The 24,613-nt window shown below is 44.1% G+C and overlaps 1 protein-coding gene across 1 annotated transcript in view; it reads left to right on the forward strand.

Moving 5' to 3' along the window:
• Positions 1 to 24,613, forward strand: part of LOC126203230 (glucose dehydrogenase [FAD, quinone]) — a 142,129-nt gene that overhangs the window by 99,913 nt on the left and 17,603 nt on the right. The window contains exons 4-6 of the mRNA XM_049937475.1: positions 1,997 to 2,242; positions 10,611 to 10,874; positions 21,026 to 21,508. Of these exons, the coding sequence (XP_049793432.1) occupies positions 1,997 to 2,242; positions 10,611 to 10,874; positions 21,026 to 21,508 (993 nt within the window). The remainder of the gene's footprint in view (positions 1 to 1,996; positions 2,243 to 10,610; positions 10,875 to 21,025; positions 21,509 to 24,613) is intronic.

Genomic DNA, 24,613 nt, shown 5'->3' on the forward strand with positions numbered 1-24,613 from the left:
CCCAGAGACTGGTTTCATGCAGCTCTCCATGTTACTCTATCCTGTGCAAGCTTCTTCATCTCCCAGTACCTACTGCAACCTACATCGTTCTGAATCTGCTTAGTGTATTCATCTCTTGGTCTCTCTCTACGATTTCTACCCTCCACGCTGCCCTCCAATACTAAATTGACGATCCCTTGATGCCTCAGAATATGTCCTACCAACCGATCCCTTCTTCTGGTCATGTTGTACCGCAAATTTCTCTTCTTCCCAATTCTATTCAGTACCTCCTCATTAGTTATGTGATCTACCCATCTAATCTTCAGCATTCTTCTGTAGCACCACATTTCGAAAGCTTCTATTCTATACTCTAAATTAACAAATTTCTCTTCCTCAGAAATTACTTTCCTTGCCACTGCCAGTCTACATTTTATATCCACTCTACTTCCCAAACAGCAAAACTTATTTACTACTTTAAGTGTCTCATTTCCTAATCTAGTTCCCTCAGCATCACCCGACTTAATTCGACTGCATTCCATTACTCTCGTTTTGCTTTTGTTGATGTTCATCTTATATTCTCCTTTCAAGACACTGCCCATTCCATTCAACTGCTCTTCCAGATCCTTTGCTATCTCTGACAGAATTACAATGGCATCGGCAAACCTCAAAGTTTTTATCTGTTCTCCATGGATTTTAATCCCTACTCCGAATTTTTCTTTGTTTCCTTTACTGCTTGCTCAATATAAAGATTGAATAACATCGGGGATAGGCTACAACCCTGTCTCACTCCCTTCCCCACTACTGCTTCCCTTTCAGGCCCCTCGACTCTTATAACTGTCATCTGGTTTCTGTACAAATTGTAAATAGCCTTTCGCTCCCTGTATTTTACCCCTGCCACCTCCGGAATTTGAAAGAGAGTATTCCAGTCAACATTGTCAAAAGCTTTCTCTGAGTCTACAAATGCTAGAAACGTAGGTTTGCCTTTCCTTTAATCTATTTTCTAGGATAAGTCGTAGGGTCAATATTGCCTTTCGTGTTTCAACATTCCTACGGAATCCAAACTGATCTTCTCCGAGGTCGGCTTCTAGCAGTGTTTCCATTCGTCTATAAAGAATTAACGTTAGTATTGTGCAGCCGTGGCTTATTAAACTGATAGTTCGGTAATTTTCACATCTGTCAACACCTGCTGTCTTTGGGATTGGATTTATTATATTCTTCTTGAAGTTTGAGAGTATTTCGCCTGTCTCATACATCTTGCTCACCAGATGGTAGAGTTTTGTCAGGAATGGCTCTCCCAAGGCTGTCAGTAGTTGTAATGGAATGTTGTCTACTCCCGGGGCCTTGTTTCGACTCAGGTCTTTCAGTGCTCTTTCAAACTCTTCACGCAGTATCGTTTCTCCCATTTCATCTTCATCTACATCCTCTTCCATTTCCATAATATAGTCCTCAAGTACATCGCCCTTGTATAGACCCTCTATATACTCCTTCCACCATTTTGCTTTCCCTTCTTTGCTTAGAACTGGGTTTCCATCTGAGCTCTTGATATTCATGCAAGTGGTTCTCTTTTGCAAAGGTCTCTTTGATTTTCATGTAGGCAGTATCTATCTTACCCCTAGGGATATGTACCTCTACATCCTTACATTTGTCCTCTAGCCATCCCTGCTTAGCCATTTTGCACTTCATGTCGATCTCATTTTTGAGACGTTTGTATTCCTCCCCACCAACGGCAAGGTCCATGATTCATGGGGGGAGTAAAATGCCTACCCCCACTTTCCCCTTGCAGGAAGGCTATTTTCTGATGTCTTACGTACTATCCCTTACTCTGGTTAGTGTTTACCACATTACCCTCCCTTGCCAATTCTGAAGAGAATCTCATAAGATGTGCGCTTCAATTTTCAGCATCCTTGTTTAATAGGATGTGTGAAACGCTTCGATTCTCTCACTGTACGATTTTCCACCGTCCCACGGAATACCGTGCCTAGCAGAGCGCTGCGGCTGAGGAGGGCTTTTGCTGCAGGTGCTGGGCGGCTCCAGCGTGCTGAACACGATGCTGTACATCCGCGGCAACCGGCGCGACTACGACACGTGGGCGTCGCTGGGCAACGCGGGCTGGAGCTTCGAGGAGGTGCTGCCCTACTTCCGGAAGTCGCAGGACCAGCGCAACCCCTACCTGGCGCGCAGCTCGCGCTACCACGCCACCGGGGGGCCGCTCACCGTGCAGGACGCGCCCTGGCACACGCCGCTCGGCATCGCCCTCGTACAGGCCAGTCTACAAATACTCGACGTGTCATTCTAATCATTTTGGTTATGGAACACCGCAGCTGTTTTCGTAAATTACTGTACCCAAACTCTAGTATTTTTAATGATTTTATTTTACCATTACTAGTTTCGCGCCTAATCCCATCGTCAGATAGTCGGTTGACTTCTTTGCAAGTTTTACGTTTGCACTCTAAAACACACTAATGAGCCAAAGAAACTGCTACACCTTCCTAATAATACCGAGCACGGCCGCCGCGAGCACGCAGAAGTGCCGCAACACGACGTGGCATGGACTCGACTAATGTCTCAAGTATTGGTGGAGGGAATCGACACCGTGAATTCTGCAGGGCAGTCCATAAATCCGCGAGAGTACGAGAGGATGGAGATCTCTTCTGAACAGCGTATTGCAAGGCGTCACTGATATGCTCAATAATCTTCGTGTCTGGGGATTTTGGTGGCCAGCGCAAGAGTTTAAACTCACAAGAGTGTTTCTGGCGCCCCTCACTAGCAATTCTGGACGTGTGGACGTGTGCTGCATTGAAATCTGCAGTAATGTGTGGAAGAGTTGCACTTCTGTCACGCTGATCGATTCTCTTCAGTTGTCGTTGGTCCCGTTCTTGCAGGATGTTTTTCCGGCCGCAGCGACGTCGGAGATTTGATGTTTTACCGGATTTCCGATATTCACGGTACACTAGCGAAATAGTCGTAGGGGAGCGTTGCCGAGCGCAGCGCCGTATTCTGCCTGTTTACATATCTCTGTATTTGAATACGCACGCTTATACCAGTTTCTTGGGCGCTTAAATGTATACCAAAGTTTTTGTGACTGCCTAGTTTACAAAAGGTTATACATTTGGGTCTTAAAATATAAAAAAGTTTTTGTGATTACTGAGTTTTACACTTGCAAACTATGAAATCACAAAAACTTTTTTTGTGTTTTAGAACACAAATGTAAAACCTGCAAAGAAGTCAACGCTACCATCTGACGATGAGCTGAAGCCGTAAACTAGTAGTGGTACAACAAATTAAAAAAGCTTGTGGCTGGTTGCAGTATTTCCTAAAGTGTAATAAACGTAGTCGCCGCCACCACTCTGCACGTCTTTTCCCCTTTAACTCTGTACTTCGAAATTCTGTAACCAAATAACTTTCCCTGCCCAGTACGCACCTTACCAATGGCATACGAACTTCGAAGCATTAAATAGAAATACTGTATGAGAAATATGGTCAGTACTAGGATCGATGTTGTAAGTACTGTTTAATTTTACGCATCGTAGTCGCCACTATGTTTTATAATTGTATCCGCTCAGATATAATTATTGTTAATATATTTACTTATCCCGGTAGCCCACTGCACCACCTTTTCACAGCGGATAAAGTTTAAATAAATGTCAGTTATTTATCTGAGCAAGAGTATTTGAATGTCACCCAACAGTTCACAGCTGTAGTCTACTAACCGCAGGAGTTATCGATTTCTTCTGTTACGTATACGTTCACTGAAAGAACTGTACGAAAGACGGTCATTACAACAAAAACGACGGCGTCATATACGGCGACAACGATAAAGAACTAAAAGAAAACAGTTTTCAGAATTAAATTTCCACTCTGCAGCGGCATGTGCGGTGATATGAAACTTTCTGGCAGCTTAAAACTGTGTGCCTGACCTAGACTGGAACTCGGGACCTTTGGCTTTCGCAGGCAAGTGTTGGAAACATCCCCCAGGCTGTGGCAAAGTCATGTCTCCGCAACTTCCTTTCTTCCAGGAGTGCTAGTTCTGCAAGTTTCATGGGAGAGTTTCTGTGAAATCTGGAAGGTAGGAGACGAGGTACTGGCGGAAGTACAGCTGTGAGGAGGGGTCGTGAGTCGTGCATGGGTAGTTCAGATGGTAGAGCACGTGCCCGCGAAAGGCAAAGGTCCCGAGTTCGAGTCTCGGTCCAGCACACAGTTTTAATCTGCCATAAAGTTTCAAAAGAAAGCAATTGTATATTTTTCTTCCCTGCTACTTGAAAATCATAGTTTATGGCAAATTAAGCAAACCTTTCAATGACACATGCAACTTATACCCTTAAAAATTGAATTACATATACGCGGTTCAGAAACTACATTCTTCCATCGGCTACTAGTAACCCAAGTACAACATATCATATAAAACATCAACTGTCTGCAATTAAAACACGAGGTTCATCTCATCAGTGACATGTACGTGCGTATAACGCAGGCACGATATCAGACAAGTAATTACCTGAAACTACTGAATTTTTGAAGGGGAGGTACGGTGAACCGTGTCTTATTTAAGTTTTAGGAGTTAAAGGCTTTCCGTCGGTCCCCTAAATATTTTCGAGTGAATGCTGGAGTGATTCCTTCACGCCATCCAGTGTGAGTTCGCTCTTGTTCAGCGCTGAAATACGTTGCTGCTTTCTCAAGACCTGTCTGTGTGCAGACGGAGCGTTAAACGTGAACAGCGCACGCTGGACTAAGTCTGATCGCCCCTTCACCACTGTCAAGATCTCTTAATGTTACAGTTTTCCTATCTATTGTGAGCCTTTTAATTCTGCAGAGTGCTGCCATCAGGCAAGTGGAACGCTTCGGAACGACCTGACCAGAACCACAGCTGCGAAACAACTTCGCAGCACGACTCTCCATTTAACTTTACTGTGAAGCAATTCTATTGATGTGAATACATGAAGCGTAAAAGCAAACCAAAAACCATAAAAAGTAACTGTATTCGCTGATAGATTAAATTTATTTAGCCATATCTCTTTACAAAAACACTACTCTAGCGAACAAGACTCCATATGAGAACACAATTCCTTTGTTGATATTATAATTACATTCAAAGGGTGGTAATTAAACAGTGAGCATTACAAAGAATTATCAGTGTACAACTTCAGACACTTTTATTTTTATTTTAAACACCACTACGCATTTCGATTACCTTACCGACATCTTCAGGTGGATGACTGAACTTGTTTGTGACATAAACAAGTGTTTTCTGTTTAGCAGTAAGCACTATGGTAGGGGAGTTATGTGTCGTCTTTCACTAGTGGAAACAAAGATTCCATCATGGACAACATACTTGTTAATGAGTATTAACTCTGCCATTGCAAAGAAGAATGTAAAGGAAAAGGTGGCACATCTGCTAAAGTAGGACTCCTTAATTTTCTAGGAGCGGTAAAAAATGCAAAAGAAGTTCTATAAGACTGATTTGTCTGGTATTTCAGGCTCTCCCTCCCAAATACGATTCAGTAAATACACAAGAAATATACAGAGCAATATACTATTTAGTGAAAACAATTAACGATATGTCAGCGACACTATTCCTGATCACACAGTATCATTAGATAGTGTGGATCACGTGTAGCTGAAGAAGAACTTTTCGAAGTATTTATTATTGTTGTAGGTTTAGTCTAGGCACTTCAGGTCATGCCTTAACTATAGTAACGATAATGAATGACAGAATGTAGTGATGCAAACTTAAGAATAACGAAAGGTACTTTAAAAATGGAATGGGATTGAAGGAACGAAAATATCACGCTAGAAGTACTGGAGCAGGAACAAAAGAGAACGGTCATATAAAGTGCCAAAGGTGAAACAGGACATTGGTATTCTAGTGGATAGAATAGATGGAAGACTGGAGACGGATAGGTTACACTAAAAGCAAATCAATAAAAAAACAAATCGGATAAGTGAAAGTAAATATATATAGTGAGGTCAAAATGCATTCGAATTGGAAAATTATTAAGTGTGACACGAATGAAACTACCTTAGTTAATGCATTTTGCAAAAGATACTTGAAGTTTGCTGTTGACGTCGATGAACCAATGTATGTGATTTAAAGAAAAAAAGAAAAGAAAAGCAATTTCAGCATCCGCTGTAGCTCTGCCAGTGTGTGGTGAAGATGTGAATACACCTGATACTTCAACTTGCTCCCGAAGTAGCTCATATTAATTTCACGGCTTATAGCAAAATAGTTCTGAGCTTACAGAACACATGATTCTGGTTACGCTCACTACTAGTCAGCACCCATTATATTTTCCTTCCTTTATCCTAACTGATACCGAATCCACATGTCTGACTCTGCGTGGAGGCGGAATTTGGTTCGGTTTGTGAACATAATTTTTTGTATGCCCCTCCCTTCTCCCCCCTCCGTGGCTGGGTTCACCCACGCTCTAGTGCATAACGTTCAGATGCTTTTGTTAGACTCAGATAGTGGTCAAATGATTTCAAATGCTACACCTAAATGTTTAGGTAAGAACATAAACTGATGTTGTATATTTAGACTTCTAGAAAAAATACTGAACATTGCAGAAAGTCTTGTTCCCTTTTATCATATTATTTTTTTTTTAAATTTCTATGGGACCAAACTGATGAGATCATCGGTCTCTAGGCCTACACACTACTTAATGTAACTTAAACTTAGGCTGAGGACAACACACTCACCCACGCCGGAGGGAGGACTCGAACCTCGGGGGGAGCCGCGCGAGTGTGGCAAGGCGCCTTGGACCGCACTGCTACCCCACGCGGCGATATTATTTTATCATAGACCTGCCTTGCTATAGTCTTCCCATCCCGTTATGGTGGCTAAATGTTAATAATGAAACATACGGAGTAGACTGGTTTTAGCAATCAAGTAGCAACACTAAGTAACAGAATCTTCAATAATGATTCAATAAGCTGTTCACAAGTGATTCTAGACTAACACACACATTAGTATAGGAAGATTGAAGGTATCAAAGCATTCTTTACTGCTTCAATGTGGATTTGCAGTGGATCTATACAGGACTGTATTACAAGATTTTAATAGTATAATATTTCTCTATGTTAAAAATTGGGTGTACAAGGTTGTCCTGTTTGTATCTGTTACCCAATAGATACTGGGTACGTTCTTGCTGTTTCGGTAATATTTTTTTTCGCGTATGTCGCAATTACACTGTAGAACACAACATTAACTCTGTTTTCGCGGAACACTCATCTTACGTGCTATCTTTTACACAATTGTTCACCAGTATTTTATGCTCTTTGATGAAGATAGTTTTTGTCTTATGATATCCTTGTATGCCTAAAACCGTTTCACTAACTAAATTAGTACTGCAGAACACCCACAGTTTATGTTTTCAGTGATACAAGTGAAATTGCTTTACCCAACTGCAACTGAAGAGTCGATTAAAGACTTATATCGACATAGTGTGCAGTTGTTCAAGGAAATGTCGTGAGTCTTTATAGTATAAAGGTTGCGTGGTCAGCGGCAACTTGCTACAGAGTAATTGCACCGCCTGTATTTTCCTGAAATATGATGCAGTGTTGCTTCGGACATGCATGCACGCATGTGTGTGTCTGGCCGTGCGGCCCGCTGGGACAGCCAGATGGTGAGGCGATCACTCGCCATGAGCGGAAAATGCGGTTTCCAGTCCTCCCGCTCCGGCAGAAATTTTCATTGTCGTTACTCCATTATACAGCTGATGGTTGTCCATATTCGCAACTGCGAATACATTTCATGAAATTGCATTTACTTTGATTTCTTAGCTCCCAGTTATCTTTGTATCTGTATTGCACTGAAATTATATACATAGCAGTCCAAATGACGACGGTACGCAGTGTGTGTCTTGTTTGGAAACAAACTTGTTCCATTTGTTCAAGGTACCAACAGTAATGTCCGCTTTGGTCTTCGCCGTCAAGCCTGCATTCAGTACTGCTCGGTTCTGCCTCGGCTTTGTTTTTACGGCAGCGTTAGCTGTGCCTCAGTAGTGATACACTTCAGTGTGGATGGGGTTGGCCGACACGCTCCTCGTGTGTGGGTTTACTGAATGCAATTTAAGGCTGGCACAATTGCGCTATTTTGAGCTGTACCGCAGCGACAGCAACTACGTCACTCCACTTTTGCATCTGAGGGTACTGCATCTACATCTACATCAGCACTCCGGACTGCACTGATGGTGTGTGGCGGAGGCTACTTCTGGTACCACTAAATGATCCCCCCAGTCCCTGCCCACGCACGAATGGCACGTGGGAAGAATGATTGTCGGTAAGACGCTGTCTTAGCTCCAATTTCTCGAATCTTCTCGCTGTGCTCATTTCTCGAGAGGGTCGTTGTATTACTCTGTGTTCTACTTTATGATGACTGCACGTTACAAGGGTTTTCACTATTCTGAAGATATTTTCACAAAAACAAAACAAAGGCAGTTGGTGGACTAAATCGATTAGATCATAACGACGTCATTACTCTGTATCGAACCAGGGATCCCTTATACCAGAATACAGTGATGAGTCAAAACATTATGACCAGCTGCTTGATAGCTTGTTTGTCCGCCTTTGGGACGAAATACCTCACTGATTCTACATATCAGGGATCTCACAGTTTGTTGGTAGGTTTGTGGAGGGAGGTATGTGGCATTAGATGTCAAAGCACAGATCATGTAATTCGCGCAAACAAAGCGCCACTGATCTGCGTACGGAGTCATGACGCCCGGTAGCTTCCCAGATTGGTTCCACAGGATTTAACATCAGGCTAATTTGGTCTCCGAGACATTAACTTGAGTTCATCATAACGCTCTTCAAACCACTGTAGCATGGCTGCGACTCCGAGACAAGGGCTATTACACTGATGATTGGTGACATCGCCGTCGGGGAAGACACTAGGCATGAGGGGATGCAGGTGGTTCGCAGCTGTCAGCGTGTCATCGATTACTACCAGAGGTCCCATGCAAGCACAGGAGGATGTCTCCCACAGAAAAGTACTACTGCCGCCAGGTCGCGTCCGTGGCACGCCGCACGTTTCGAGGCACCGTTCACCTGGATGACGACGTTTGTGGAGACGACCACCGACCTGGTGTAGCGAGAATGTGGTCCACTCCAACAGCCGACAAGATTCCATTGATCGACGCTCGAATCTCGACGGTTCCCTGCCCACTGCAATCGTAATTGACGATGGCGCTTGGGTCAACACGTGAACACGTAGGGGCCGTCTGCTGCGCAGCTCCAACAGTGTATGATGAACGTTGAACTACGAAACACTTGTGCGTGCACCAGCGCTGTGCTCTTTCGGCGGAGATGCTACAGATCACCATCTGTCCTATTTTACAGGGCAGACCAGTCTCCGAAGTGTCGTTGATGTCCAACCATTTAGCGCTTAATGGTAGTTTCACTGTCCTTGTACCTCTTTCTTTAGATACTCGTTCACAGGATCCGCGCAATAATAATCTGCCCTCCGTCAGTTCGCTTGTCTGAACGGATTTCTCCATTCGCAGCCGTTACCTTCGCTAGGGTGCTTCCCCATCCGTGTCGGCTCCGCCTACATACTTCTGCACGTGCTCGCCACGTCACCAGGAGGCATCCAACGTCGAGGTTGGCTGTGCTCATAATGTATTGGCTTATCACCGCACTCAAAAAATATCTCGGCACAGCATCCAAAATTTGGTCCGTGCATCTCTGGTTCAGCCTCTATAAATCTTCGTTTAATTCTTTAGCTCTGGCAGCAGCCGTGTTTGCAGAATAAATTATGGAAAATCATGTCCGCCTATTGCGCATAACAACCGTTGTTTATAATTGCCAAAATACGTTTCAGTAATTTCATACACTTCTCATTTTATACATTGTTCGGTTCTGCAGGATCCTCTTTACGTTATCACGTAGTTAGTCCTCTGCAACGTTATTTTGGAAGTATCCGTTCTCATCTGAATGTCCCTGTGTCGTGAAAATACACACAGGTATACGATATATGGGTTTGAGGATCTCCACTCGAGTTACCTTTTGCTTGTTACAATACAGAATGTTTCAGTTGCTGATATATGTCTAGTCCTGGAGATGATGACACAGTTACATAAAGCGGCTCACACAGAACCCAACACTGCAGAAAATAAAAACTGAACAATACTGTCCACCGAAGATTGCACAGATGAAACGTGATTCGACATTTAGAAGCAGTTCAACTTCCTGGTAGATTAAAGATGTTTGCTGGGCTCAGACTCGAACTCGGGCCTTTGCCTTTCGATGCCCCGCCGACTGAGCTACCCAAATACAACTGACGACCTGTCCTCGCAGCTTTACTTACTTCGAAACATCACAGAAGTTCTCCTGCGGAACTTGAAGGACTAACACTGGTGAAAGAAAGGCTACTGCGAAGATACGGCTTAGCCACAGCCTGGAGGATGTTTAGAATGGATTTTTATTCTGAGGCACCAGAGTGTGTACTCATATAGGCGGGCCCGCATTGCCATAATTTACTATATGTATTCTTGTTGCTCAATGGACGTTATGTTTTACTTCATGTGAAATGCTGATCGCGTAATGTAATATTAATTTGAGACTGCATTTATTTCGTTGCTTAAACAACGAGCAGCGTGCCCGGCAGACAGAGCTGACGGCCACGTTTGTGCACGCAGGCGGGCGTGGAGATGGGCTACGAGCACCGCGACATCAACGGCGAGCGGCAGACGGGCTTCGCGCTCTTCCAGTTCACGATGCGGCGCGGCTACCGCTGCTCGGCGGCCAAGGCGTTCCTGCGGCCGGCGCGCCTGCGGCCCAACCTGCACGTCGCGCTGCACGCGCACGTCACGCGCATACTCATAGACCCCGCCACGCGGCGCGCCTACGGCGTCGAGTTCCTGCGCGACGGCGTCCGACACACCGTGCTCGCCAGGAAGGAGGTAATGAATAAATGCCGTGGGACCAGGGCCTCCCGTACGGTAGGCCGTTCGCCGGGTCCAGGTCTTTCGATTTGACGCCACTTCGGCGACTTGCGCGTCCATGGAGATGAAATGATGATGTTTAGAACAACACAACACCCAGTCCCTGAGCGGAGGAAAATCTAAGACCCAGCCGGGAATCGAACCCGGCCCTTAGGATTGGCATTCGGTCGTGCTCACCACTCAGCTACCGGGGACGGACAGGAAGGAGGTGGGCGCCACCGTCTGCTCGACACTTTACTTTTTTTAGCTCATCGTCAGTCTTCTGACTGGTTTGACCCGTCTCTCCGCGACTTCCTCTCTTGTGCCATCTTCTTCATCTCTCACTACCACTTCCAACCAACGTCTTCCAATTACTTGTCGGATATATACAAATCTCAGTCTTCTACCTTGCCAGGCGAGAAGGTGAGTCAGATCCGAGTCGAATCCGCGCACCGGGTTAACTGCAGTAACTTACACTCCGGACAGTCTGATTGTGATTTTTAGGCGGTTTCGCACGCTCATTTAAGCAAATACTGGGCTAGTCACCACTTTCCACCTCAGAAAATACGGTACACAAACAATGAAAATGCGTATCACACAAAGGACAAAGTTAACACAATTCATAGGCAGATGGAGAACATACTTTCCTCCCTCAGGTGACTAATGTCTGCGGCCACAGGAAGGGCAGCCGCACAGAAACTTAAATTCAAAATAGATGTGCAAAAACTTGAGTACAGAGGACGCTGTATTAGACGCGATAAACGCTAACGAAAATAAGAATTCCAATCCCTGATTCTCCTATACTTTACAGTTCCCTCCAGTGCGATCAAAGACATTCTCTCACGTCGTAAGACGTGTCATAGCATCCTTCCCCTTTTTCTAGTCAATCTCTAACGGTGTGGTTGTCTACTGTGACCTGTGTAGTCGCCAACGTAAGTTAGACAACAATGTCAATATTATTATTGCTTTTTCTAATTGACATCAGTCTAAACTTAGTTTGCACGCCAGCCATTTTTCGATCCCTTTTTATTGAAATACATCCTTCACTCAATTACAATTCATCCTAGTATTCAGCCGAAACCGCACATGACAATGGGTAGAAAGCTCAACATTGTATGCAGTTCAAACTAAACTCCGTCCGAAACAGGCCTCGGAAGGCCCAACGCTACCGACAGGCCGCCGTGTCATCCTCAGCCCACAGGCGTCACTAGATGCAGAAATGGACGGGCATGTCGTCACCACACCGCTCTCCTGGCCGTATGTCACTTTACGAGACCGGAGCCGTTACTTCTCAGTCAAGTAGCTCCTCAGTTTGCCTCAAAAGGGCTGAGTGCACCCCGCTTGCCAACAGCGCTCGGCAGACCGGGTGGTATGCAGTTCAAAGGTATATATTAAATCGCGAATTAGCTGATACATTACTGGAGCAGCACGCGCTATCATCCTGCACTACAGGCCCCACACGAACTCGTAGTATCTGTCTGGCACTAGCACACCACACACCGCCTGCATTCGTCCGCCTGGAAAGCCAGTGACTCACTGCCTTCACAGTGCCCGTATGTCAGAGTGAGGGGAGGCAATGACGCACATAAGACAAGCCACCTGATATGTTTCAAGCCTTTTCCAGATGTTTCTTTCTTCACCGACACTGCGGAAAAACTTTTCATTCCTTATCAGCTCGGCCCACATACTTTTGAAAATCTTTTTTTTTTTTTTTTCTTTTTACTATTGAGTCTTCAGTCCTCTGACTGGTCTGATACGTCTCGCCACGGATTCCTCTCCTGCGCCAACCTCTGCGTGTCAGAGTACTAGTACCTGCAAACGATGCCCTCACTTATCTGCTGAATGTATTCCAATCTCCGTCTTCCTTTACAGTTTTTACCCTCTGTACCTCCATTTAGTACCACAGAGGTCATTTCCTGATGCCTCAACACATGTCCCTTCTTCTTGTCAGTGTTCTCCATATACTCGCATTACTTTCCTCCCCATTCTCCGGAGAACCTCTTCATTCTTGGTCTTGTCCGTCCACCTAATTTTCATCATTCTTCTGTGGCACCATATCTCAAATGCTTCGAATGTTTTCTGTTCCGGTTTTCCCACTGTCCATGTTTCACTGCCGTCCAGTGCTGTATCCAAATGCACATTCTCAGAAATTTCTTCCCCAAATTAAGGCCTCCGTTTGCTACTAGAAGACTTATCTCGGCCAAGAATGCCCTCTTTTCCAGAGCTAATGCCAGTTAGCAGAACTCCTCAATTTCATCTACTATGTCACCATCAGTCATGACGTTAAGTTTCTCGCTGTTGTCATTACTATTATTGCTCATTACTTTCGTCTTTCTTCGATTTACTCTCAATACATATTTTATACTGATTAGACTGTTCATTCTATTCATTCAGTAGATCCTGTAATTCTTCTTCACTTTCACTAAATATAACATGGTCATCAACGAATCTTATCACTGATATCCTTTCACCTAGAATTTCAATTCCACTCTTGAACATTTCGTTTATTTCTGTCATTGCTCTTCGATGTACAGACTGAACAGTGAGGTCGAAAGGCTACATCCTTGACTTACATCCTTTTTAATCCGAACCTTCGTTCTTAGTCTCCCACTCTTATTATTCCCCCTTGGGATGTTGTATTTTACCCGTCTCTCCCTACAGCTTACTCCTGCTTTCCTCAGAATTTCGAACCTCTTGCACCATTATCAACCGCAACATCAGAAGTGCCTCTACGGTGCCTTATCTTTCCTAAACCCAAACTGATCGCCATCTAACAAGCTCTCAAGATTTTCCATTCTCTGCATATTATTCTTGTCAGCAACTTGGATGCATTAGCTGTTAAGCTCATTGTCCGATAATTCTCGCACTTTCAGCTCTTGCCGTTTTCGGAATCGTGTGGATGATGCTTTTCCGAAAGTCAGATGGTATATCGCCAGATTCGTACGTTCTACAAACCAACGTTAACAGTCGTTTTGTTGCCACTTCTCCCAATAATTTTAGAAATTCTGATGGAATGTTATGTATCGCTTCCGCCTTATTTGATTTTAAGTCTTCCAAAGCACTTTTAAATTCAGGTTCCTGTACTGGAACTCCTATCTCTTCTAAACTTACTCCTGTTTCTTCTTCTAGCACAAAAGACAAATCTTTCCGCTCATAGTCCCCCTCACTCTACTCTATCCACCTATTCGCCCTCCTAGTAGCAAGCCCATATTCTCCAGTAACTCCTTCTTCTACTCCTTCCTCTACAACCGCATTGCAGTCCTGCATGACTATTAAATTTTCATCTGCCTTTAGGTACTAAATTACCAGTCCAGAGACCTCATATACTTTCTCTACCACTTCATCTTCGGCTTGCGACGTCAGCACGTATACCTGAATTATCGTTGTCGGTGTTGGTTTGCTGTCGATTCTGATGGTAACAAGCCTATCAATAAACTGTTCACAGTAACACACTGTCTGCGCTACCTTCCTATTCATAACGCATACTACTCCTGTTATACCATTTTCTGCTACTGTTGATATTACCCTAGACTCATCTGATCATAAATCCTTGTCTTCTTTCCATTTCATTTTACTGACCGTCACTATACCTAGACTGAGCTTTTGAATTTCCCTTTTCAGATTTTCTAGTTTCCCTACCACATTCAAGCCTCTGACATTCCACGCCCCGACTCGTAGAATGTTATTATTTCGTTGATTATTCAATCTTTTTCTCATGGTAACCTCCGCTTTGGCAGTCCCCTCCCAGAGATCCGAATTGGGGACTACTCTTGAATCCTTTGCCAATGGAGAGATCATCATGACACTTTTTCAACTACAAGCCACATGTTCCGTAGATAAACGTTATGTATCTTTAATGCAGCGGTTCGTATTGCCTTTTGCATCCTCATGCCGTTGATCAACGCTGATTCTTCCGCCTTTAGGGGCAGTTTCCCACCCCCAGGACAAGAGAGTGCCCTGAACCTTTGTCCGCTCCACCGCTTTGTTTGACAAGACCGTTGGCAGAATGAGGCTGTCCTCTTATGCCGGATTCTTCGGCCACAGATGATGACAATTTTTATTCAAATGTGTTCAAATGTGTGGGAAATCTTATGGGACTTAACTGCTAAGGTCATCAGTACCTAAGCTTACACACTACTTAACCTAAATTATCCTAAGGACAAACACACACACCCATGCCCGAGGGAGGACTCGAACCTCCGCCGGGACCAGCCGCACAGGCCATGACTGCAGCGCCTTAGACCGCTCGGCTAATCCAGCGCGGCAATTTTTACTCAAAACGTAAGCGGTGGCGGGTTTCAAACCCGGTACCGAGGACGTTTTGGTTATTAATCAAGGACGCAACAGCACCACATTTCCAATTCTTCGATTTATTCTGTTCCTGTTTGCACACGGACCATGATTCACTTTCATAAGATGTTGCGTTCCGAATGATCCAGAAAAATTTTTTCACAAGCTAGGACCGATATTCGCTGGTAATGGAATACTAATAGACATTTGTTACTAATAGAAGTCACGGCTGCAAAATAATAACACGAATTCTTTACAAACGAATGGAAAAACTGGAAGAAGCCGACCTCGGGAAAGATCAGCTTAGATTCCGTAGAAATGTTGGAACACGTGAGGCAATACTGACCCTACGACTTATCTTAGAAAATAGATTAAGGAAAGGCAAACCTACGTTTCTAGCATTTGTAGACTTATAGAAAGCTTTTGACAATGTTGACTGGAATACTCTCTTTCAAATTCTGAAGTTGGCAGGGATAAAATACAGGGAGCGAAAGGCTATTTACAATTTCTACAGAAACCAGATGGCAGTTATAAGAGTCGAGGGACATGAAAGGGAAGCAGTGGTTGGGAAGGGAGTGAGCCAGGCTTGTAGCCAATCCGCAATGTTATTCAATCTGTATACTGAGCAAGCAGTAAAGGAAACAAAAGAAAAATTCGGAGAAGGAATTAAAATCCATGGAGAAGAAATAAAAACGTTGAAGGTTGCCGATGACATTGCAATTCTGTCAGAGACAGCAAAGGAACTGGAAGAGCAGTTGAACGGAATGGACAGTGTCTTGAAAGGGGGATATAAGATGAACATCAACAAAACCAAAACGAGGATAATGGAATGCAGTCGAATTAAATCGGGGGATGCTGAGGAAATTAGATTAGGAAATGAGGCACTTAAAGTAGTAAATGAGTTTTGCTATTTGGGGAGCAAAATAACTGATGATGGTCGAAGTAGAGGGAGGATATAAAATGTGGACTGGCGATGGCAAGGAAAGTGTTTCGGAAGAAGAGAAATTTGTTAACATCGAGTATAGAGTTAAGTGTCAGGAAGTCGTTTGTGAAAGTATTTGTATGGAGTGTAGCCATGTATGGAAGTGAAACGTGGACGATAAATAGTTTAGACAAGAAGAGAATACAAGCTTTCGGAATGTGGTGCTACAGAAGAATGCTGAAGATTGGATGGGTAGATCACATAACTAATGAGGAGGTACTGAATAGAATTGGGTGAAGAGAAATTTGTTGCACAACCTGACTAGAAGAAGGGACCGGTTGGTAGGATCACCAATTTAGTATTGGAGAGCAGCAACAAGGGCAAAAGTCGTAGAGGGAGACCAAGAGATGAATACACTACGCAGATTCAGAAGGATGTAGGCTGCAGTAGGTACTGGGAGATGAAGAAGCTTGCACAGGATAGAGGAGTCTTACATCCCTAGAGAAAGACGATGTCCACCCCCTTTCACAACGTCGTGAGAGTGTGCCTCATTCCCTTACTGCTGACGATTTTTACTCCGAATCTGAGCAGCGGCTGTGCTCGAACCCGAGATCTAGAGCGTTGTCATTACTAGTCAAAGACGCTGCTGCTACATCACATTCTCTTTTCACCAAATCTTTTATTGAACACAAATGAATTACAAGGTTTTACAAATGTTGATACATTGCTTAGGCGAGCATGAGTATATCCTTCATATTATTTACATTACAAAACGAATTAATTACAATATGATGACAAAAGGACGGACTATAGTAGTGTACATATCGTATCGATAGGAGCATATCTTTTTGAACATTTTTATGCTACTGTATGATTAATATATTGGTATATCTTGCTTGAAGTAATTTTAGATGTAAATCAGCAGAATTGCTACAGGATTTAAACTTTTTCCTGGAGTAATAATTTCACGTCTATTACAAAAAAATGAATAAATAGTATTTGTTTCATTGATATTAGAATTTTTTGTACATGAAAGTGATGTCTCCAATTTTTATTTATTAAACAGTATTCATATGAAATTAAACTTTAGACGCAAAAGATATAATTGCCTTATCTCATACTTAAAAAGTAATAATAATGAAAATAAAAAACGAAGTTATTTGAAACAATGGTTTGTCTTTGTCACATTGTCCTATATGGTCTCAAAACAGTCTGTATTGTAAGCCTCTTTCCTTCGTAACGTAACATGATTTTTCCAGCAATCTTGTTACACGAATTGATCGTATTACAGACTCTAATGCATACTCTTCATCGTAATTTTACCTTTATTAACCTGTCTTGAGTATAACACGCATAATTGTACACTGACGTTCCATATCTGTTTTCTAGACGAGATTTAAGGCTGCAAAGCTGCAATCACAAACAGCCCGGAAATTTCCGTACACCTGTGGCTTTTAGTGTGGGTGGAAAAAGATGTCGAGTGTCCACCAAGCCAGGCAAGTGCATTCTGTTCCCGAGGATGACTGGCTGACAGGACTAAATGTTCAAAATATAGTCGTGGAGCTGCTCGGCGGCCGCGAAACCGAGGAGTCGGCCGGCAGCCCTCGTGGACTGTCGCGGTCCTCTGCTCTACGGCTCTTTTGGGTACAGACGATGTTCTGAAGTTTTCATATAACTGTTTCCCAACTGACTTTCGACTGTATTCCTGTTTGGTGATCGTGAAAACTTATATTTTTTTCTTTTAAGATAAGTATCGACCCATGCTGAAACACCCATATTAGTACGTAGTTTAGCGACCACGTCTCCACGGTCGGAAATGCAGGTGCTGATTCTGGCATCGGGTCGATCGCACAGATGGCGAATACTGTCCTGGGATACGTTACGTCACTCCTGCTCGGCCTGTTCACGTAGTTCTGTAAGAGTTGGTTAGTTAACGAATCGCATGAGGCACTTCTCGTTCCATCATATCCCACACATGCTCGATTGGAGGTAAGTCAGGAGATCGTGATGGTCAGGGAATGCACGTCTCGCAAAGCACGTTGAGTTCATGGGCAGTGTGTGGGCGAGCATTATCCTACTGGAACAACACATCACCCGCCTGATGCAAGAACGGCAGAAGAGTGAGTCTAACAAGTTTCTGCACGTACCGAGCACTGGTTACCGTCCCCTCCAGACACAGCAAAAGGTGAACGAGAGCTCTAGCTTATCGCAACCCAGGTCATAAAGGGCCAATGTGTCTCAGACGAATGCACTTTACATCTCTAACCAGGTCTACGTCGCACGCGCAAACGACGATCACTTGCGTGTAGGCAGAATCTGCTTTTATCGCTTAAGATCACGGCCCGCCATTTCACGCTCCAAGTGAGCCTCTGGCGGGAACAGTCGACCCGTACGCGTCGATGCTGTGGCCTGAAGAAAAGACGGGCTAGAGGTGCGCGTGCCCGTAGTGCCACTGATAACAACCAGTTCGCAACATTCTGGGCTCGCAACCCCTCTTATCTGTGCTGTGGTAGCCGTACGGTCTGCCACTGCTGTCCTTACAATGTTCACGTCAGCCCTGATACCAGCAGAGTTGCACAACTGACGCTGCACGTCCAACTTGTGCGTCAGTTCTCCAAATGGACCATCCCGCCACTCGGAAGGCAACAATTTGACCTCGTTCGAATTCTACCAGTTGGCTGAACTGCCACCGCACTGAGTCTCCTGCTAGTGAGCATTCCCTATGAAAGAGTACACACAGATGAGGCTCTGGTAGATATGCCGCTACGTTATCTGTTGGCAGATGACGCTCAAACCATTATCAGTACATCTACTATCCCCGAGGTGGCATATGCCGTCATAGAATCAAAACGACATCGCCGTTTTCAATTGTTCTAATTTTTCGGGCAGTGTATAACTCCTGCTTTGATCAAGGAAAGGTAGGGCATTGCTGAACTTCGAGCCCAATTAGACGGAGACTTAATCGGCATTTCAGATGCTATACTAACTAGGACAATAATTGATAGTGAAGTCAGTGGCGGCTGTTTACCTAACGTTTGCAATTAACTCACAAACGGCTCGTTATTCGGGTGATGATTACTGCAATGTTTTTGCTTGTTTACTTTCACTCGTGTAAGTTTTCGCCAATAATTCCGATACACCCCGTATACAAATACTGCTCTCGAGCGCCTCTGGCGCCCCTGTGACCAATTCTGTCATTTGCAGCTTAATCCATACTTTTTATAAATGAACATTAATAATTATTTTTATGTGCACGTTTGGTCAATAAATATGGGAAAAATGTTTAAAAAATATTTCCCTTAATTTTTTTTTAAGAATAATTTTTCTGTCAGTTTGCATATCTGCGGAAGTTCGTGTACTTGGTCATATTTACCGACATCCAAACATAAAAGTAGACAAATAAAAACCTTATAATAATAAACAAAAGGTTATGAGAAAAAAGTATAAGAAATAAAGTGCCTGGAGTTTACGATAAACTGTTCCGACAGTACAAATTAGTGTATTCAATCAGATGTCGATTAACGGGATCAGTTTTTATCTTTATTCCACCAGAAGTTCATTTTGCATTTTTCGCAGGTCACATACGTATATCGTTTGCAGTTGGGAATTTACATCTCGTTCTGTTCTTGTTCCCAAGAGGCCAATACTTACTTATATATTAGCACTATTATGTGCTAAATAGGATGTTTCAAGCACCAAAGATACTAAAACATGATCACCCTTCATCATTTTACGTACTCTAATTCAGAACATAAAATAATCACCACACACAGAGGGTATCATGCGCCAGAGCAGCGAACGTATGTACGATGACAAAAGATGTCACGTTATGTCGACTTTGGAGCACACTGGTGGCAGATTCTTTTTTCCCCGTATAGTGTCACGTCTTTGTATATAAGCAATACAATCGGCTTTGTTAAGCTCTGACCGACAGCAGAGAAAATCTAGTTCAAACTCAGCGCACTCGATCCGGGGGCAATCTGGTTCGAATCCTGGTGCTGGAAAAAATGTTCACTGTCGGAATTTCGCCTGCAGTCAGAGGAGAGGTAGAGGCGAAAAGTCCATGATCACCAGACTTTCTACCAATATCCTAGTTTAAATACGAAACCTCTCCGCAGTACCTGATGAAGTGAGGACATGAAATACTGTTGATGGAGTCCTTCTGTCAGATGGGGACGTTAAGCTTGCCGGTTCCCTTGGTTGTTCTTCGCGAGGAGTGGACTATCTGCTGGCAGGGGGTTTCACCGCGTACCTTCTTTTATCATCATCATCATCATACAACACAGACGTTGCACTACACTACAGACACACACACAATACATGTATTTAGTTTAAAAGCATCGTAATGGCTCAAATGGCTCTGAGCACTATGGGACTCAACTGCTGTGGTTATCAGTCCCCTAGAACTGAGAACTACTTAAACCTAACTAACCTAAGGACATCACACACATCCATGCCCGAGGCAGGATTCGAACCTGCGACCGTAGAAGTCCCACGGTTCCGGACTGCGCGCCTAGAACCGCGAGAGCATCGTAATGGAACATGTGGCAAATAAAGTAACAAAAACTCTTGGCAGATGTGCAAAACAGGGCAGTGACGTGTTAAACCGGCCCTGTGCAGAGATTGCAAGTGGAAGATGCTAAAAGCTAGTTTATTTTTACGAGTTGTTATCGGGTCAAGAATGGTGGCTGGATTTCGAAATATCTCTGATAGTAGTTAGATAGGTACAAGGATTTTAACTGTAGTGTGAAGCTTAAAGCTGTCAGGGGTCAGAGGGACACTGACGATTCTTATTTAGACTGATTTAATGGCGCGGCGCTGCGGAGAACTGGTCCAGATCTGTCAATAAAAGTGACAAAAGTTTCGAGTGTGAGCTAAAGAAACGCTTTAGCACGTGCGCACGCCTGTCTGTGCGCAGGTGATCCTGTCGGCGGGCGCCATCAACTCGCCGCAGCTGCTGATGGTGTCGGGGGTCGGCCCCGCTGACCACCTGCGCTCGCTGGGCATCCCCGTGGTGCAGCAGTCGCCGGGCGTGGGCGAGAACCTGATGGACCACATCGCGGTGGGCGGGCTCGTCTTCCCCGTGGACTACCCCGTGTCCGTGGTGGTGGACCGCGTCATGAACCTGAACGCGGCGCTGCGCTACGCCGTGCTCGGGGACGGCCCGCTCACCTCCAGCGTGGGGCTCGAGGCGGTCGGCTTCGTCAGCACCAAGTTCGCCAACCGCTCCGACGACTGGCCCGACATCGAGTTCATGCTCACCTCGAGCAGCACGCCCTCCGACGGCGGCACGCAGGCGCGCAAGGCGCACGGCATCACGCAGCGCTTCTACGACGAGATGTTCGGCGCCATCACCGGCAAGGACATGTACGGCGTCTTCCCCATGATCCTCAGGCCCAAGGTACGCCCCCTAACCGGAGTGCCACGCCCCGACACTCTGGACGAGCGCTCTACTCGCGTACGGCATTTAGCCAAAAGTTGTTTAGTTTAGTTCGATTATTTAAACCTTCCGTGCGACTTCCCACAATGATGTTGAACGAATGAGTTTTACGATCATAATACACTTTCTCAGTGAAAATATGGCAACATACTGGGTCATTTACAAGGTTTACGTCTGTTTCAAAATAAAGGATGTTTATAGCTACACAACGTAACCTTCCACCGTGAAATGCGTAAATAACTTACAGAAAAGTTTGATATAGCACTGAATCTTCAAAGTCTTATTTCCGTCCAACACTGTTAGTTCCCGACGTTCCCGCTAGGTGGCACGGGCGACTGAGTTATTCCAACAGGCATCACGGAGTCGTATGAAGGCACAGAGCTTGAGCAGGGTTGTTTATGGTTTCGTAAATCCAAATCTGATACTACAGTTCAGACAGAATTCAGGACTAAATATCGCAAGCCATTAGCTCAGAGACAAACTGTTATTAACTGTTACAATCATTTCACTGAACTGCCTGTGTATCACAGAGGATGCTGGGTCAGGTCGGCCAGCAGGCTCTTACGCAACAATTGAGCAAGTCCAGCAATCTTAAATTCGTCGTCTGTGTACATCAAAGAGACGTGCCAGCTTAAAATTGAATATGTGTAGCGTTACAGTGTGGCATGTACAACGGAAACACCCGTCGCCAAAATCCTGGATACTGGAACAGTTGCAAGTTCTGAAAGAAAGTGACCCATCAAAAAGAGCTGCGTTCTGTGTATAAATGTTTAACAAGCCACCTTTCATCCTGCGGTAAAGTGGATCGGCAATACGGGATGGGCATAAGCCACGTCACGTAATGGAATATCTACTGGACTTGCCTAAAGTAAATTTTAATTTATTTATTTTTGCGGTGTAAGCTGTAACAAGATATACGGTCCTTTCTTTTTTGCCGAGTCACCTGCAACTGGCATACCGTACCTACACGTGCCTGAACATTATCTAATGCCTCAATTACAGCAACATATGGGCACACAATTTATTTTCCAGCAAGATGGCGCGCCACCACATTATCATCGTCATGTTGTCGCTTATCTCAGTAGGAATGTGCCGACTTGCATCGGGCGTGGTGGAACACAATGCTGGCCCCCACGATCACCTGGGATTTCTGTGTGTGGGGTTACATTAAACACACAGTGTTTGTTCCTCCCCTTTCGTGGAACGTCGACGGGCTGCAACAATGGACAATACAAGTAGCTGCCAACATACATAACGATTTGCTTCATAGGATTTGGCAGGAAAGATATTACGGATACAACAGTTGTCGTCTTATGAAAGGTATCCATACTGAACATTCATAAATAGAACTTGAAGATATACTGCATTCAGTGCTGTATCGAACACTTCTGTAAGCTATTTACCTTTTTCAGCATTAAAGGTTACTTTTGTTTAACTAGTTTCCAAACACGCGATATATGTTTCTCTCTCTCTCTCTCTCCAACACGCAACAAGTACACACCATATTATTACACACTGAATTTTTTCTGTGGAGGGGAAGGAGGCTTCAACAAATATATTTTCGGTTTGTCTTAATTTTACCATCTATTAAATCTATACATCACTGGGTGTAGGTTGAACATTTTTATGACTGAATACCTCACTCCTTTCTGTGTCACACTAAGACCGAGTGATGGATTGCACAAGTGATTTCTCGTTATTATATCTATTAATGTTGGTGTTTTTTTTTTCAAACTGTCATTCATTCCAGAATGAGATTTTCACTCTGCAGCGGAGTGTGCGCTGATATGATTGATTGCTGACAAGAAATTTCATAAGGGAGTAAATGTATTGTGAGACAGCTGTCATTGTGTCCAACTGTTTAGAGAACTGTGTACAGTAGGTCACAGAGTGGACGCCACATATTTTCGTTACGAATTTTACCTGCTTCAGTGAAACGAAAACCTCTTTTCTGCAGTGAAGAGATACCCCAAAATATACTTTCATGCGACAATGGTTAAATGGAAAGTATGTCGAATTCTGGACATCTTCGCCTCTAAAATCTGATATTATTGGTAACGAGAAAGCTGCAGAGCTTTAAAGTGACTTCCAGATCAGCTGCTCATTAATATAATCACCTAAGAATTTGAATTATTCTGTTTCATTTGCTGATGTATTATTTCTAATCATGCGGCCAGCCCTTCTGCAGTGCATAATTACATGTATTGCGTTTCATCTAAGTTAAGGAACAGTCCATTTGCAGAGAATCAAGCTTTAATGTAAAAAGAACATTTCCATTTTAAGAGTCGATGTTTTCCTGTTAGGCTTGATTACAACACTCGCATCGACAGCAAAGTATTTCTGCTTCTTGCGTACACGACTGGAGATGACTCACACGTGTACGTAACAAGAACAAGATGAGATCCAGTATCTGTCACAGTGGTACACCTACTGGGTTTATTTCCCTCAGCCTGTTCTCTGTTTCGGTCCTCAGCTATGAGTCTGCTTTGACGCTGCTCTTCATTTCTGCCGCTCGTCAGTTATCCTTTGGATTTAAGCATAACTGCTGTATCCTCCATCATCAACAATTTGCTTTATACTGGATGTAACAACACGTCTTCCTAGTACGTTATTCACGTGAAATACAAAGGAAACGGACGTCACAGAGTATCAAGAGAACAGGAAACATCAACTACGGTCCTGTCGATGTGCACACAAATACGGAGTTAATAGAAGCCCATTTCACACTATCTGAGCGTTATATCCGGACATATATTAGTGGACATTGGTGCGGCACGTGTCCACGCTTCGCCGTTATGATGGCCTGAAAGCCGGTAGGGACTCTTTCAGGGCGGAATCTGAATGCCTGTGGAGGAATGAGAGCCCATTCTTCCTCTGATGCCGAAAGCAAAGAACGTAGGGAATGGGTCGGTACGGTCTGGAGTGAAGTCGACGTTCTAATTCTTCCAAAAGTGTTCCACTGGCTTCAGGTCAGGTCTCTGGGCAGGCAATGCTCAACGGTCCCTATCCGTCACTACATGAGGTCTGTTTTAGCTACGGTTGTTTCTTCCAGTTTCCACTTCACAA

Source organism: Schistocerca nitens, chromosome 9 (genome assembly GCF_023898315.1).
Source record: "Schistocerca nitens isolate TAMUIC-IGC-003100 chromosome 9, iqSchNite1.1, whole genome shotgun sequence".
In the NCBI taxonomy this organism is placed as follows: Eukaryota; Metazoa; Arthropoda; class Insecta; order Orthoptera; family Acrididae; genus Schistocerca; species Schistocerca nitens.